This window comes from Branchiostoma belcheri, unplaced genomic scaffold (genome assembly GCF_001625305.1).
Source record: "Branchiostoma belcheri isolate BF01 breed outbred unplaced genomic scaffold, Haploidv18h27 scaffold12, whole genome shotgun sequence".
Classification (NCBI taxonomy): Eukaryota; Metazoa; Chordata; class Leptocardii; order Amphioxiformes; family Branchiostomatidae; genus Branchiostoma; species Branchiostoma belcheri.
In genome coordinates this window covers 4,661,461-4,678,890 of record NW_017802602.1, presented here as the reverse complement: position 1 = coordinate 4,678,890, position 17,430 = coordinate 4,661,461, and the positions used below count along the sequence as shown (strand labels likewise).

The 17,430-nt window shown below is 40.1% G+C and overlaps 1 protein-coding gene across 1 annotated transcript in view; it reads right to left on the bottom strand.

Moving 5' to 3' along the window:
• Positions 1-17,430, bottom strand: part of LOC109462852 — a 99,508-nt gene that overhangs the window by 39,702 nt on the left and 42,376 nt on the right. The window contains 9 exon segments of the mRNA XM_019759491.1: positions 6,092-8,057; positions 9,479-9,598; positions 10,389-10,501; positions 11,312-11,437; positions 12,033-12,149; positions 12,945-13,015; positions 13,378-13,487; positions 14,212-14,437; positions 15,662-15,768. Of these exon segments, the coding sequence (XP_019615050.1) occupies positions 6,092-8,057; positions 9,479-9,598; positions 10,389-10,501; positions 11,312-11,437; positions 12,033-12,149; positions 12,945-13,015; positions 13,378-13,487; positions 14,212-14,437; positions 15,662-15,768 (2,956 nt within the window).

Here is a 17,430-nt window from a genome sequence, read left to right as displayed (position 1 = left end):
GGGGGGGGGGGCATTCTTAAAATCCAGGTAGCACGCTGGAGTACCCTAAGGTTCAAAAATAGGTTGCCTCAAGTAAAATTTTGCTGCCCGGGGCAACTGGGCAACCAGGTATTTTGCACGCTGTGTATCCAGACAAGCCAACTGGGGAAGACTTGGTAACAACAGCAAGAATCATGTGTTCTCTCTTGGTTTGTCTTCTGGAGGTGTAAGACTGCATCAAGACTCTAATCAGGACTCTCTTGAAGCATGTCAGCAGAATGTACTGCACCTGCCAAAAACCTAGATTTTTCAAGGTTTTTGCTGGATGTTTTGTCAACTGTTGTATCGGAACTTTGCCTGTTGCACATGTCTACTCCGACACAACAATCGAAAACTTAAGACTGAACACCATCCTTCGTTCGTATTGTTCGTCCGTCGTAGTCGACGATGACCAATGAACACCATCCTTAAATACACAGACACAACCTTAAAGCAGATCTAGACCTTCTGCCACCTGAAACTTTCTTTTTTGAAAGCTACTTATCATAATAATTTCTCTGAAATGCTTTCTTTCATAAAGCCCCGGTCATGATCACAACCCGCCGTACGTGCTTTTTGTCCGTACGTTTTTTAGGAGGCTACGTCTGCTACGTTTTTCTGAAAACGTGGGGAAGGAGTCACACGTCACTCGCACGGTTGCGCAAGATAGTAAGAGCGTGGTCTGCACGCCACGTCTGGCCGTGACCAGTTGCAACTTGCATGCATCGTACGCAAGTGGTAAGTAAGTTGTACGTGCTAACAACGTACGATCTATGTGCGATTGCAACTTTACCGTAAGGGTTAATATCATTTTGCAAAGGGATGAGATCATTGAACTCTATTTTTAAAGGGCTTAGGCCAAATCCATGGATAGGCATCATAGTACTTGAGAATAACTATCCTACTGCACACATTGACAATAACAAATGTATTCCATGACCCAGATTCCTTACATTTAATGGATTCTTACATTTAATGGATTGCTTTCAATTATCAGCGATGAGAGGGCCATTGTAAAATATAACTTTCTAAGGCCAGACCAAGTAAAAAAGGAATGATGAATTGGAAATTCAACATGAAAATGGTCTCAATGAGTTGAAAATCTATAGAAAGAGCAGAAATTTGTCAGTAAAGCTGAGGACATTATATAGGTTTGGGCCCCCTATCAGTTAAGTTTGGAACTGCAGAGTCATTTTTGTTCCAATCTTACAAAGTGAGCTTTAGTCCAGAAATAAGAATAAATTTCCATCATTTTGGGCATGCAGGTAGCTTCAATAGAGTTGCACACGATTAGATACAAGTTATGCAAATAAGGACTTAATTTGCATAGTCAATGAGGAATTACTGCAATTCACAAAACCTATGGTATGAACGCTAATATCTCATTAAAAATGCTCCTTTTAGGCCACACCAATTTAATTTCTTGGTTAACGGATTTTTCTAGAAAAATAATGGGGCGGGCAGGCGAAAAAAAATAAAATAAAAACCGGCTTAGGCATCCTATTATGGCCCAAAATGGTACGATAGGAGGCATGAAGTCATCAACACATGTACACCAGGCTGGTTCAAAATTTAAACAATGAATTTTGAACTTTTAATGATACCATTGCATTGAAAGATGGAATGACTGTAACAACTAGGATGAAAAGGACTGTTTTCAACTGTTCAGGGCAAAATATGAGCATTTTGCAGTTGATTCTGGATTTTTATTTTTATTTGCAAATCAGAAAAAAATGAAGCGGCGAATCTGTTAACCAAGAAATTAAATTGGTGTGGCCTTAGTAGTAACTTTACCCCTGGAAACCTTCTTCAAACTGATTAAAAGGCATTTCATATTTCCAGGCCCCTTGTACATGTATACTAATATTAGTTTCATGCCAAAAGCTCTAATGTGCAAAGGTACATCATTGGAAAAATTCTAGGTCAAAGTCTATACATACACAACATGTACCAATATTGTAGCACATACTGCCTCCCCAAAAGTCCCCATAATATTAACAAACGTATATTACAACAACCTTTGCAGGTGCTTACACGTATGCCTTATAGTTATACTATGGTGCTACCATAATAGATATAATGCACAGTTACATCTACAACATTGTTACGTTGACTGAAAATTAATGTGGGATAATATTTCTATATATCTGTGCCCAAACTGCAGTCACTGTGGAGAAAGAGTCAGGTGACTTGAGAGCATATAGCAACCACAGTAAACTACTGTAAAGTTGACCCAACCCTACACATACATGTACTACGATGTAGTCCCCCAGACAACACAACAACCCAGGCTATCATAATATGTCAGCTATCATGCAATACATGTTGTACTTCATGACAGGGTGATCCTTAAAAGCACTGTAACTTAGGTGTAAGGCAATTTCGGGAACACGATACCAAAATCCGTGACCCTAGCATGTCTAGATTATAAGATAATTATCAAAACCAGAAGTTCTGCTACAGTACGTAGCTGCCAAGGGGGCAAAATCTAATCATTTCCAGGTCTCATCAAGACCTACCCATGTAGTACCAAGTTTCTTGACAATCTATCTAAAGCTTCTTGAGTTACTGTGCTAAACCACATAACATAGTACACACACACACATACGTGTACATTTTGTACACACACACACATACACATGTACAAACGCTATGTTAATTAGTGTAAAACATAATTCTTGGCAAAGGTAAAACTTACTGAAACGAGCCACAGTAGATAATTATGAAATCAATAAAAAAAATATGTAGAATATGGAAATGTTATTGTTGAAGACCTGGCAGATGAATGTTGAAAAGAAGATTGTGACGATTTAGAATTATATGTATAAATTTTCATTTTGCTTATTATCTATTGCTGAAACTAATTGTATTACTGAATAACGATGCACTGTGATTAGGACCCCAGACCACCCTCCCCTCCTTGGCTTTAGCTCTTAAAAAGTGGCTTGGGCTGTCAATAGCTTCTAGGTTAAATAAAGGTCAGAAAACAAACCTAGATCTTTTTCTCTCAAATACAAATCAAGAAAAAATGAAGCGGGCAAATCCGAGAACCAATTTATCAAACTGGTGTGGCCTTAGGCTAATTATTAAGAATCAAAAAATCACAATTTTAGATATGATTGAGTAGTACAGACTTGTAGTATTAAACAGTTCAGCATACAATTGCAAGCATGGTCGTTTTCCAGGCAACTTAACAATTGTTTCTATGATTAATCCCCAGTACTTACTAAGTGTACATGTAAGGCCATGTTGATTTGATCATATGGATGACATCCGCGCGAGCATGAATTTTCGGCCGTTTCCAAAAAAAAAAAAAGTTTTCAACCATACTGTAAATTGTACAAAACAGTTGCAAAATGAGCAAAAATATACCATAAATTACAAAAAAAAATAATAAAAACTATACCAATGTCGTAGAATGCCAAAATCAAACGAAAAAAGACGAAATTGTAAAGAAATGAACTTGAAGACTAGATTATTCGCCAAACCATATTCTGTGCCATTTGCTCAACCCTCATGACCACGTAGATTTCATAATGAAAATAACATTTTTTTTTGCAAAACTTTTTTTTTTATTCACACGCGTGCATCAGTTTTGGGGCTCCCGGAGGATGTCATCCATATAATCAAATCAACATGGCCTAAGTGCTTGCTGTCATTTTATGTCAAAGTTATATTGGATACATGTTGATAAGAGCCCCACCCATTGCCTACACAGAAAGTGCAAACAAGCATGTGTTCTTGGAAGTCCTGCCTATTATATTTGCACATTCATTACTACTAGTTCTACTGGTAGAAATACTTTTTGCATTGTGCTGCAATATTGCAGAAAGTCAAAATTCGAAAATACTTTGGCACAAAATTTAATACATGAATTTATGTTAGTTATAAGTCTGGATCTGAACCCATGGCCTATACAAAATTGCATAATAATGGCAACCGTTTTGCAATGTCTTGCAATTTGAAAAATTATGTCATGCAAAATTACTAGACTAGTATATTACAATGTATATATTCAGCTTTATTAGTCATTTCCTACATGCAATTAAAACACTGCAAAGTATTCCTTGGTGATCTCAGTCCAAATTAAAACAACAATGCAAGATAAATAATAAATAACAACACTTAGTACAGCCACAAAAATAATTGCATGACGTGAACAGTACTGGCAAAGTCATTATAATAACAATTTTCACAGTAAAATTGATACCGTGATATACCTAAATTAAGTAGTCTGACAGAAAAAAACATTGGTTGGTTCTTAGATTTTTTGAAAATATGGTTAACTGGAAAAACCTAATGATAGCAAAGTCTGAGGACCTGGTTGATGCCTCAGTGGACTCAGTGTTATGTAGTAAATACAGCCATATTCAAGTTTTCTTCTTAGCCCTTTCATTTTATGATGTCCGCTTGCAACTAAAAATGTCCGAGAACCAACAAAATGAATCGGTGTGGCCTTGAATGTCTATGAAGCTGGTACTAGTTGTGGACCAGTAACACCGACTGACAACCTGTTTACTCAATCAATAAAGGCTGTGGATACTGTGTCAGGTTAGCACAGGGTGACCTTTCCCTGTCTGACACCTCACAGTCACCCACAATCACCACCAGTCTAACAACCACACTGACAATACAGTCCTCATCCTCTTAAGCACTGTCCTACCAGATGAAACATCTCCGACAGTACCCTATGTTCTGTATAACCGTTACTAGTGTTAAATTGACTGGAACAAACATTACTCATACAACGTACGTGTGCCCCCCTCCCTACCGCTCAATGGAAAACAGTCAGGCTTACAAAGAAAGTGTACCGGCTATACCAAAACTGGTAGAAGGAGACTGTTGTGACAAAACTTAGCACAACAGTTGAACAAAACACAGATAAGTAGGTGAGTTAATAGGATTAGAGGAGATAAGAATGTCTCACCCAACCAGCACCCAGCAGTGGGACTCGCTCAACTAGTGACCTTTGAACCTTGGCATTTTTTTCTACAAAGGCCTTCTAATGGCCTGTTCCATTCTTCCCTGGGGGAGGTATCATGTAGCTTATATAAACTGAACCTTTTCTCCTGGTACTTGTGACTTTTTTCAGTGGGTGCAAGGGTGCACACAAATATTTTCGTAGGATTGTACTATGTAAAGATGTTAAATGTATACTTCTATACAGCATCATACATGTGTTCTTGAAATATAACTGTCAGAAAAATTAGTAAATTAATCTTGTAATATTTTCTTTAGAAATGAAATATAATTAGTTTTTGCTGAGACCTACTTAGTTTATCTTATATGGTGCACCCCAATTTTTAGGTGCATCTACAAATGTATTCCCCAAAATGAATTTCAAGCCCTCCATAATGAATGAATCTGATCTTTTGTAAATATGTAAGAAAGATTGGATAGAATACATGCTAATATACATTAATACAGGCACAAGAAGAATTTGGAGACCTCATACATCTATGATTATGAAATATTTAGAGCTTTTGTGTTTTTATGATTATGAAAGAAAGGTTAGTTGAGATCTGCATGATATTTTAAATTAAGACTTTCTCAACTCAAATAACATAATATTCATATGTGAAATTCCTATCTTTTGACAATGTTTCGTTTCAACATTTCATCATTAATTATGCAAATGACCTTCACATTGTAGTTGATAATTAGTAATAGTTTCTATGATATGATTTACCCAGGGGTATTTCCAGATTTTCAAAGTCCATTTTCTGGTCATTGTTTTAATGATTGTAGCAAGAAGATTCTGGTTCTGAATCAACTCAAAAATGCTCATATTTTGCCCCCAAACAGTTGAGGAAATTCCTTTTCTTCCTATTTGTTACAGTTTTTTCCATCTATCAATGCAGTGGTTTGATTAAAAGTTCAAAATTTATACTTTAAATTTTAACCCAGCCTTTTTTGTTGACTTCATGGCTAATATTGTAGCATTTGGGGCTATAATAGGATGCCTAGACCTGTTTTTATTTTCATTTTTTTTTTGCCCTGTCGCTTCATATTTTTTCTGAGAACAAACTAATTAAATTGGTGTATGTGGCCTACTGAAAGAAAATGAACTCACATTTCTGATGCCGATGTCCCAGAAGACTTCTCCATGGCTGTGATAGGCTGTGTGCGGAAACGTTCGTCTCTCCGCCGCTCCTTCGACGACATTTTCATCCTCGTCCTCCCCTCCTTGCCCGCGGGAGGTCCTCCCTTAGCGATGGCCTCAAACTTGGAGACCTTCTCCCCCAGCTTCTGGATCTTATCCTGTCTCTTGTTCCCGATCTTCTCCTCCAGTTTCTTGGTTCCCTCCTTCAGACTCTTGATCTTGTCGTCCAGTTTGCGAGCACTTTCCCTCAGAGACTCGATGACTGAGAAGCGTGGGGAGCCAGGTGTGGGGGTGGGGGGCTGCTTGGGTAACTCAGAAGTGGGCTCGGACTCTAAGTCCAGTTCTAGCGACAAGGGTGGCTTTCCATGGAACTTTGTGGGTTGAGGAGTCGAGTCAAACTCAGGTTGGACACTAGAAGAGAGGACGGACTGTTCAGCCTCTTTCACCACAGTGGACTGTTTCTCTTCTTCCTCTTCTACCTTTAGTTCTTGTTCTTTCCCCATCTCTCTGGCTTCCTGCAGGATTTCTTGTGCTTGTTCCGTTTCCTTCAAAACAGTGGCAGGCTGAGGAACAACTTTTACTGTATGTACGACTTCTTTCCTGGTACTAGCTGGTTCCTTTACTACTGGTTTGGTTTCTTCTATGGGTTCTGGCTCTTCTGGATACTGTTCTTCTTCTTGTATGGCTAAATCCACTTCTCTGATTGCTGCGAGTTCTTCTGCTGTGATTTGTGCACTTGGCTGTGTTGTGGTGTCTTCTTCCCCTGTCACTGCCCCCTCCTCACTTCCTTCTGGTTTCTCATACGACGGTCCAGCTTTTGACGACACTATACTGTCCATCTTCTTCCTGCCACTGTCCTCCACTGCATCTGTCCTCTTCTCCACATTACGATATTTCTCACTAACTTTAGCTTCAATTTTAATCCCCAGACCCTCCGGCTTCGCAAGTTTCACTTCTTCCACCTGTAGCTTGGTTCTTTGCTCCAGTCTTTGTTTCAGTCTAGCCAGTTTTTCGTCTAAGGTGCTGACATCTATAGGTGTGATAGCTGCCGCCGGCTCCTCTACTACCTTCAGCTCCACCAGTTTTTCTGTACTGCGTGTCCCCTGGACGTTTGTCTCTACCTCATCTACTGATGCCGTGCTTGCCTCTTCCTCCACCCTAAGCTCTGTCACAGGAGTGGGAGTTGTTTCGTCTGCATCACCGTTGATTTCTTCCGCCCCGGCTTTCATATATGTCAGGAAGCTGCTATGCTTTCCCTCTACGTCCGAGGTGTCCGATCGGGAAGAATCCGAACCTTTCAAATGCAAGGCTAGCCGCTTCTCTTCCCCTCCCAGCTGCCGCTTGACTTTAGAAGGTAGAAGGGGCCTTTTACTCCTCAACAGAGCTTCTGCCTTGGACGGTCTGGGGTCATCTGATAGCTTCTTTACCCTGCTGGCGTGAGTGTCTGACATGTGTCCTCCTTCATGTTCAGACTCTGTTGTGGAGTCTACTGCCACATCATCCTTCCTCGGGGACAGAGTTCGAAGCCGTGACACTCGGGGAACACCTGATAACTTGTCCACGTCTTTGACCTTGACTTGACCTTTCCTCATGTTTAGCTCCGTTAGTATTAACCCTGGTTTATCCTGAGTCTCTTTACAGACGTCCGGGGCTTGTTTCTGTGTACTTCTGGGCTGGACTCTCTGTTCTTGTTGAGAAGGCTGCTTGGTGAGCTGGATATATTTCTGTGTCTGCTTCTTGTCCGAGTCAGAAGTGTCTTGTTCGCTCTGTGAGCTCATGCGGTCTCTGGGCTCCACCACGGCAGTGTCCACGTACAGCCTGCTGGGGGAGGCCTCCCTGTCGCCCCCTGACAGCTCCTGTGGTACTGCAGACAGCTGTCCGTCAGTGTACACATCTTCAGGCACTGCTGAGATCTGGGAGAAGTCGGCAAACTCTTCTGTATTGGGACAGAAAACAAGTTCTGGGTTACTTCCATCAAAAGGGTATTTGTAACAGATCAAGGTACATTTTTGCAACTTTTCACTTAAGACTTTGTTCAAATTTTGTTAAGTATTCATGTCAGTTTTGGCCAGGGACAGTTTTTGTGGTTACCGCTTAGCAATTCTGCGTGCTAAAGGTTAATATTGGTTGCAGATTATTTGCTTCATTAACCTCATACCAAGACACTATATGTATTTGCCTGTATTAGCAGCGCCATCTATTGATCATAGTCGGTATGACAGCTCCAAACATCAGTACTGTTGTTACCAGAATGCTGACCTTCCTCTCCCCGCATGTTGAGTTTAGACAGAGCAATAGTTTGTAAATACAAGGAAATCTCCCTACAGGTTTGAGTGTCTTCTTATGGTTACTGAATCAGCAGCGCCATCTATTGATCATAGTAGGTAAGAAAGCCACTACTGTGTTATCAGACCTTCATCTCCTGGCATGTTGAGTTTAGACAGAGCAATAGTGTGTAAATACATGGAAAGCTCAGGTTTGAGTGTTTGGTTACTGAATTAGCAGCGCCATCTATTGATCATAGTAGGTAAGACAGCCACTACTGTGTTATCAGAATGCTGACAATTCCTATCCTGGCATGTTGAGTTTAAACAGAGCAATAGTTTGTAAATACAAGGAAAGCTCCTGACAGGTTTGAGTGTCTTCTTATGGTCACTGAGTTAGCAGCGCCATCTATTGATCATAGTAGGTAAGACAGTCACTACTGTGTTTACCAGAATGCTGACCTTCCTCTCCTGGCATGTTGAGTTTAAACAGAGCAATAGTTTGTAAATACAAGGAAAATTCACGACAGGTTTGAGTGTCTTCTTATGGTTACTGTATAAGCAGCGCCATCTATTGATCATAGTAGGTAAGACAGCCACTACTGTGTTTACCAGAATGCTGACCTTCCTCTCCTGGCATGTTGAGTTTAGACAGAGCAATAGTTTGTAAATACAAGGAAAGTTCCCGACAGGTTTGAGTGTGCTCTTATGGTTGCTGCATTAGCAGCGCCATCTATTGATCATAGTAGGTAAGACAGCCACTACAGTGTTACTAGTATCAGAATTAATGCTGACCTTCCTCTCCTGGCATGTTGAGTTTAAACAGGGCAATAGTTTGTAAATACAAGGAAAGCTAAGGTTTGAGTGTTTGGTTACTGTATCAGCAGTGCCATCTGTTGATCATAGCAGGTAAGACAGGCACTACTGTGATCTCAGAATGCTGACCTTCCTCTCCTGGCATGTTGAGTTTAGACAGAGTAATAGTTCCCGACATGTTTGAGTGTCTTCCTATGGTTACTGTATTAGCAGCGCCATCTATTGATCATAGTAGGTAAGACAGCCACTACAGTAACTGTGTTACCAGAATGCTGACCTTCCTCTCCTGGCATGTTGAGTTTAGACTTTCTCTTCTCTTCCTTCCGCCTTCGTCGCTGCTCTCTGCGCTCTCGGTCACGCCTTCTACGCTCCGCCACTTCCATATCACAAAAATCCCCTGAAGGAAACACAATATTTCACATCAGGTTCTGGGGGTTTTGAGAATATTTGTTACCTATAAAAACTGGGGGTTTGAGAACACTCAAAAGCACTTCATGGGCCATGGGGGGTTTGGGAACAATTGTTATGGACAGGGAGGTTGATATGGAACATCTATTTTGGAATGGGGGGAATGATGAGTGAAATATGCTGCATTTGCTCCCAAGCAAATGTTAACAAAATAGAAGTCATCATTGGAAAACTATAAACAACCAGAGAAAGAGATTCAAACCTTACAGTCTGGTCTCAGATTTGACATCTTGAAAAGGTGATAGTCACCTGTTATGTCAATCCTGCCACAAATTTCGTAAATCTTCATAAGGCCACAGCAAGTAATTTTTATGGATGACATCAGCGTGCGCATTAATTTTCACCTGATTTTGGAAAAAAAAACAAGAAATTTTGTTGCCTTCTGACAGTGGTCAGCATGCCAAAAATGGGCAAAGATGTCTGCTGCCATGCCGGAACATGGATGGCAGATAACTGTAAAGAGAGGAGACAGGAAAAGGCTGATTCAATGTTTTGTTTCTTACTTTGATGCAGTGATATGTGATGCTGACTGTGTATATGTGATGATCCCACCGAATAAAAACCATTTGTACAATATGATTGAGTCAAAATTCTAAAATGTAGGAACCTTGTTTTTTCGGCTCGCCAAGTTTGTTTTCACCCTCTCGCATTAGATTTGGAGTCTGCGGGGGATGTCATCCATAAAATTTACTTGCTGTGGCCTAAATCATAATTCATACCTGCATGAACCCTCCTGGGCTGGGACTCTGCCTGACTCTGGTCTTCAGTCTGGTCCTCACTAGTCCCCTCCTGTACAGGTACTACAGTCTGGGGATCTACCTCTGACTCCAGTCTGGGGGAACACAGGAAAGTCTTTTTATCCACATGACAATGGCATCCATAAAGATAGCTTGTTCATGTACACTCTCCAAAAGTTTAAGGTTTCCTCACTGGCTAATTTGGCATTTTAACTTTCCATCATTTTGTCACAAAGATATTTAGAAAGAACTGTAGTTGTATGAATATTGATACCTGGGTACAAAAGGGTTATGCATATAATTTTATGGACCATATGGATGATGTCATTATACTTTAAAAGTATGATTTTCAAATGCATAATGGTCAAAGCTACAAATGTAGGTTTGCACAAATTGATATCTACTAATTGCCCATAGTTACATGAATATAATTAGAGAATAACTAGCTTTTTAGGTTATTTTCTGTATGGGTAGTAGATATCGATTTGTGCAAACGTACATTTGTAGCTTTGACTATTATGCACAAAAAAATCATACTTTTATTGCAATTATTTGTACCAAAGTGCTGTATGATAACTTTAAAGATAATTACATTTGGGGCAATAAAATATGATAACGTCATCCTTAAGGTCCAAAAAATCATAATTATGCTTAACCCATTTGTACCCAGGTATCAATATTCACTACAACACTACAGTTCTTTCTAAATTTCTTTGTGACAAAACGATGGAAAGTTGAAATGCCAAATGACAAAGAGGAAACTTTAATAGACTTAGAATTTGGCGCTCTCACCGCATTAAGGCATGGGTTCGATTCCCAGCAAGCGTGAGAACCACAGTGACAAATGATGACGAAGTCAATGAGTGATAATGTGACTGATTTATGTTGTTTTTAACATTTCTTACCTTGTGTCCTTCTGTGCATCCACACTAGTCTGTTGTGATGTTGGTTTTGGTGGCTCCTCACTGTCTGGGGACAACATAGTCATGATGTCTGTTCTCTCCATAGGTAATGTCTCACTTCTCCTGTACCTAAAGTGGTCAACACAAAACATACATAATGATTATGTAATATTTTGCATCAAAAATTGACATATTTTGATGGAAAACTTTTTGTGATTGTAATTTAATAATCCATCCATCCACATAGCCATTTATCCATCCATCCATCCATCCATCCATCCATCCATCCTTCCATCCATCCTTCCTTCCTTCCATCCATCCATCCTTCCTTCCATCCATCCATCCATCCATCCTTCCATCCTTCCTTCCTTCCATCTATCCTTCCTTCAGGAATTCAGTCAGGAATTGTGATGTCATGATCGAATGAAGAGGCGAAATTGTGTGATATTTTTGTTCTTATGTCATTCTGTATCGTATGTGATTTTGTAATATTGTATACTCTCTGTTATTCGTGCTTTGTATACCCAGCATTGCCTGAAAAACAGGTTTTTATGTACCTGAGTGTTACTGCTGGTAAAATAAATAAAACTGAAACTAAACGTAAACTGAATTCACAGTACAGATTCTGAAGTGATGGCAAAAACTGAGAATATAAAAGTACCAGGAATATTGTAGTGATTTACAGTACCTGGCCAAAGTAAGAAGACAAGAAAACCTTGTGTACCTTCTGAGAGCTCTAGGTGAGGGTGTTGGATGAGGGGTGTCGACAGACAGGTCAGTCTGTGTCCTGCCGGAATGATGATCATCACTGAACTTTGCCACACTTTCAGCCAGGATAGCACTGAAAAGTACACAAACAAATTAAACCACTTTTAATCAAGGATATAGCACACATTTTAAGGCCATATTTAAGGATGACATCCCGTGTAGAGTTTCAAAATGCTGTGTAGGAAAAAATACTGTCTTTAACTTGCAAAATTCTGATACAAACTTGACCAAATATCCACTGAAAACCATGAAATATTTGGGTTTCACACAGGCCCAGTACATATTCTGCCAATGTGCTTCAGATAACCATCCTAAGCCAGGGCTCTAGCCCCATTTTTCCCTCAATTGCAGGAACTTTGTGGAGTCTCTACATCTTGATCACAGAGTGAACTGGTCAAGATGTTTTCAAAGGCTTGAAAATCCAAAATTTGTCACCGGACACCCCCCCCCCTCCAGATTGTGGGCAATCATGAACCTGAGCTGACAGAAAAAAAAAATTGAGCTGGCTACGAGAGCCCTGCCCTAAGCACACCACAAGCAATGCCACAGATGCAGCAGAATAAGTACACGCGCATGAGCACGTTGGCAGAACGCACTGCACCTGCGCAAAACCGGAATGTATTGTACATAGCACTTTGGCAGAACTTCTCATATAAGGATGTATTCACTCATATATGCCGTGGTTAACATCCTGTCTGTAGTTTCTAACTGTTATGTGGGAAAAAATATTGTCTGCAAGAGGCAAAATTATGATGCAACATTGACCAAAAATCCAAAGAAAACCGTGAAAAATTGGGGTTTGCGCAGGTGCAGTACGTTCTGCCAACGTGCCACCTGAATGTAAGACAATGTAACTATGGTGCCCCACCTGTCATGAGAACCTCTCCTGACCAGACGTGGACTCAGTCCAACAGGATGCTGTCCTACTCGACTCTCCACCTGGAGCATACATGGACATACAACACTGGTATCAGTGGCATAAATAGTGTGTTCGGCTCAGGACCAAGAAGTCGTGGGTTCGAATCCTACCATGTCACTGATCTTATGCCCTTTGGAAAGTCACTTTACACAACTTTCCTCACTTCAAACAAGTGGAAATGAGTACCTACATGTAGCTTCGGCTAGGGACGTCCCTCGGATAGAACGTTAAATGGAGGTCCAGTGTTTGGGAAGAGCCACACCCCATACACGTTAAAGAACCTACCGCAAAGAACCAATCAAAAAGAATAGGGAACCTTCCCGGTGTGAGTGGTTCACTGTGTTGTATTCTATATGGCTATGATATATAATATTATACTGACCTCTGAGCGGGCTGCAGCAATACTGAGCACACTCTCAGGTGAAGACCCGATGGTGAAGTTCCTGTTCTTTCCAAATCTGGCTCGATGTGCCTGGGCGTCCACTGCTACACCTGCAGTGGTACAAATACAGTTTTAGTGTTCTGCAATATTGCAGAATGTCACAATTTTGCGCTGCAATTCAGAAATACTATCTGCAAATACACACGTACACATTTTCCATGCAATTTGAAAAATATGTGCAAAATCACCTTGTGTATTATAGAGTCGGTAGTAAACACATTGAAAGCTCTTGAACATCATTGAACCCCTAACCCAAATTTTTCAGCCTGCAAAAACGCAGGTTGCTTAATTTTTCTTCTGCAATATTTGAAATGTCTCTGCAAAAAGCAGACTGCAGATGGGTAGTTCTACCACAGCTTTTAAAAAAGATAAATACTACTTCAACCAACCACCATTTCCTAAGTTTGTTTGCTTTCCTTGTTTAATTTGTTGATTTGAAAACTTGCTCATATAATTTACATTAATTTTGTATTTATGTTCGTAATAACTTACCCCTAGATTAATTAGTTTGATCTTCTTTATTTGTTCAGATAGATGATTTGTATTCTTTCAATAGTTCTTCGAATTGTTTCTGTTTATTTCCTGTTACTTTTGTCTTCTTCCTTTAAATTTTGCTTCATTCATGTATCAATGGTAACTTTTAATCTTGTAGTATTGGGAAGGGCCAAAGATAAACCAGCAGGTTTCCGGCCCTCCCATGCATGTCTACTTAACTTCAATTGTTATATTTCGTTTTATTTTGTGAGTGCAAAACAAGTTACAATAAACACTGACCTTTGTTGAGGAAGTCATATTTCTGGGCCAACTCCCTTCTCCTTTGTGCTTTGTACTTGGCTATCCTCTCAGCCCGCTCTACATCGTTTTCCTTTTCTTCTCTCATTCTGTTGTTTGGTTGGTACGACTCGAGGTCAGAAGTGGCCGGTCTGGAGGTGACGGTGGGGGGAGTCGGCTTAGCCGTGGAGGGGGTGTGGATTAGGGGGGATGCTGGCCCCCCTGGTACCTGCAAGGGGTACAGAATCAAGCTGTAAGATTCTGCACAAACAACTATGAAAGGGGTGCTAGTGTTGTGGAAATGAAAAGAAACCTACAGTGGGTGTCACTGGAAGACAGAAGAAAAATGTCCAGACTATGCATCATGTACAAAATGACTATTAAACTGGTTTATGTCCTACCTGGGCCGCGATTACGTTCGATACGGGTGTTCCGGCCCGTGTGATACATTGTAACTAGCGGTACGGCCCGGGGGTTCTTAACGCGTACAGCCCGGGGCTTCCAAATGTTCCATAGAACGATTCGAACGCATTTCGGCCTAACCGCGTGTACCGATTTCCAAATTCGAATACAGAATCCGGACATTGGAACTGATGTTGTCTCATTTTTTGGGTTTAGGGACCAAAATTTTCGCTCTTTTCGCATTGAAAGGTGCGTTTCCTTGGGTGGGTATGACATAAATAAAATACAACACGGTGTATTCCGCATCACCCTCGGTCCCAGCCCTCCCGCGGATCGGATCTCCCTCCGGCCTTCGGCTCCGACGCGCGGTCGGGCTGGTACCTCGGGCGATACGGAATACACCGTGTTGTATTCTACATGGATGTACCAACTACTAAGTACCTAGTAATACAAGCCCAGAAAAGAACAAGAAATAAGTCATGCCTTCAAATATCAGAGTTATCAACCAAGGATTGAGGTGTTCAAAAACTCACTCTTTCCTAGAACTATCGTAGAGTGGAACTCGCTGTCACCAAAAACAACAGGGGCATTATATCATTAGATAATTAATTAGGCCACACCAATTTAATTTCTAAGACTTGTTTAACGGATTCGCCGACTTCATTTTTTTCTGATTTGCAAAAAAAAAATCAGGATCAACTGCAAAATGCTCATTTAATTTTGACCTGAACCATTGAAACCAGTCCTTTTCTTCCTAGTTGTTACAGTTATTCCATCTTTCAATGCAGTGGTATCATTAAAAGTTCAAAATTCATTGTTTAAATTTTGAACCAGCCTGGTGTGTTGGCTTCATGGCTCCTATCGTACCATTTTGGGCCATAATAGGATGCCTGGCCTGTTTTTATTTTTTTTCGCCCGCCTGCTCAATTCTTTTTCTAGAAAAATCTGTTAACCAAGAAATTAGATTGGTGTGGCCTAATACATGATTGTAGCTTTAAACAATGTTTAGGTTTAGATATTCCAAGGGCAGTTAGTATACAGATACAGATACCTCTGGGCTAGAGAGGGGTCGGCGCTCAGGTGACCCTCCTGGTTTGACTAGTGCTGGCTGTTCTGTCTCATCTTTGGAATCACCAAATAACTGGCGAATTCTGGACACTGGAAAAAAAATATATAGAACAGTATCACAGTGGAGAAATCTGCAGACAACAATATTTTTTAAGATACTCATGATCATGCAGAGGTGGGAAGTTGAACAAAACATGCGAAGTATGAAAATAATCCTATAATAGGAAAGGAAACCTCTGGAAAGTAAAGAATTAGTTATATATCAACCTTCCACACCTTCCACCATCTGAAAGAGTACCCCTAACCAAGGAGCCCTAGCACACTACAAAGTAACTAACAAACTACACAACAATCTAAGAGAGAAGATAAACAAAAGAAAAGTATAATCAGTATAACAGTTACTGCAACACCTTTAACAGATTCTGAAACATTGCTGCTGCAATGAGAAAACTGCTTGATAAAGTATAGCTTACAACAACACAGAAAGTGTCAACTACTACAGGGTTAGTAGAAGGTATAGAGATCTGAGGTAAGACTATTTGAATGTATAGATTTCTCAGGAATACTTGTTTCTATTGAGACTGACATAGACAAAATGTCTCTACCAAACATCATTGATTCATATACTGGTCAGCTGCATGTATTTCACTAAGGCCACGCCAAGTTAATTTGTTGGTTTTCGGATTCGCCTCTTCATTTTTTTCTGATTTGCAAAAGAAAAAAGATTCTGGTTCTGGATCAACTCAAACATGCTCATATTTCGCCCCAAACAGTTGATGAAAGTCCTTTTCTTCTTAGTTGTTACAGTTTTTCCATCTATCAAATTGAATGCAGTTTGATTAAAAGTTCAAAATTCATTCAATATAAAAAATTTGTTTAAATATTGACCCATCCTTTTGTGTTGACTCCATGGCTCCTATTGTAGCATTTGCGGCTAGACCTGTTTTTTTTTTCCCGTCGCTTCATATTTTTTCCAAAAAAATCCGAGAAGCAACAAATCAAATAATTGGTGCACGTGTGTATTGTGTCATTCTGAAGAAAACTGTGACTGTCACAATTAGAGCTGTGTACCGGTACGCAGTACCGATACTGTACCGGAAAAATTGATTAGGTACAGGTCCAAAATACCTAATCCCTCAGTACCGGTACTGTACCTAAACAATTTCACACCAATTTTATGCCTATTTGTGACCTCAAATGGGTCCCTGTGTAAGGACAGTGTGTTCATGAAAACAAAAACATCTTTAGTTTTGCCTATATTTTATCTGAGCATTCGCCATAAACAAAGAATAAACCTTAACTAACAAGTTTATTAATGTTTTTTTGTTATTGAAGGAGTTCAGAAGAGCATATAAATTGGTCGAATTGTTCAGGTACAGGTTCAGGTCCGGACCTGTACCTAAACCTGTGTACCTGTACCTGTACCTGTACCTAAAATTTGTTTAGGTACACAGCTCTAGTCACAATGTTTTTCTATCCAATTTTTGTGGTTTTTCTTAAATACAAAATGGTTCCGAGTCTCCCAGATAAAGATACTGAGCAGACAGTGATGTGCTAGACACAGTACAGAAAGTCTCTTCAACTAATTTACAAACTTATAAGTTACATCTAGAAAGTGTAGCAATGTTACAGAACAATAGCCAGATGTTCCACCTCTAGTTGTAGCAAAGCAGCAAAGTAAGTCCCTTTCCAGTAGATGAAGACAGGAAAGGCAAGTACGGGTTGTCTTTGTACTGATTCCAAGCAAACATG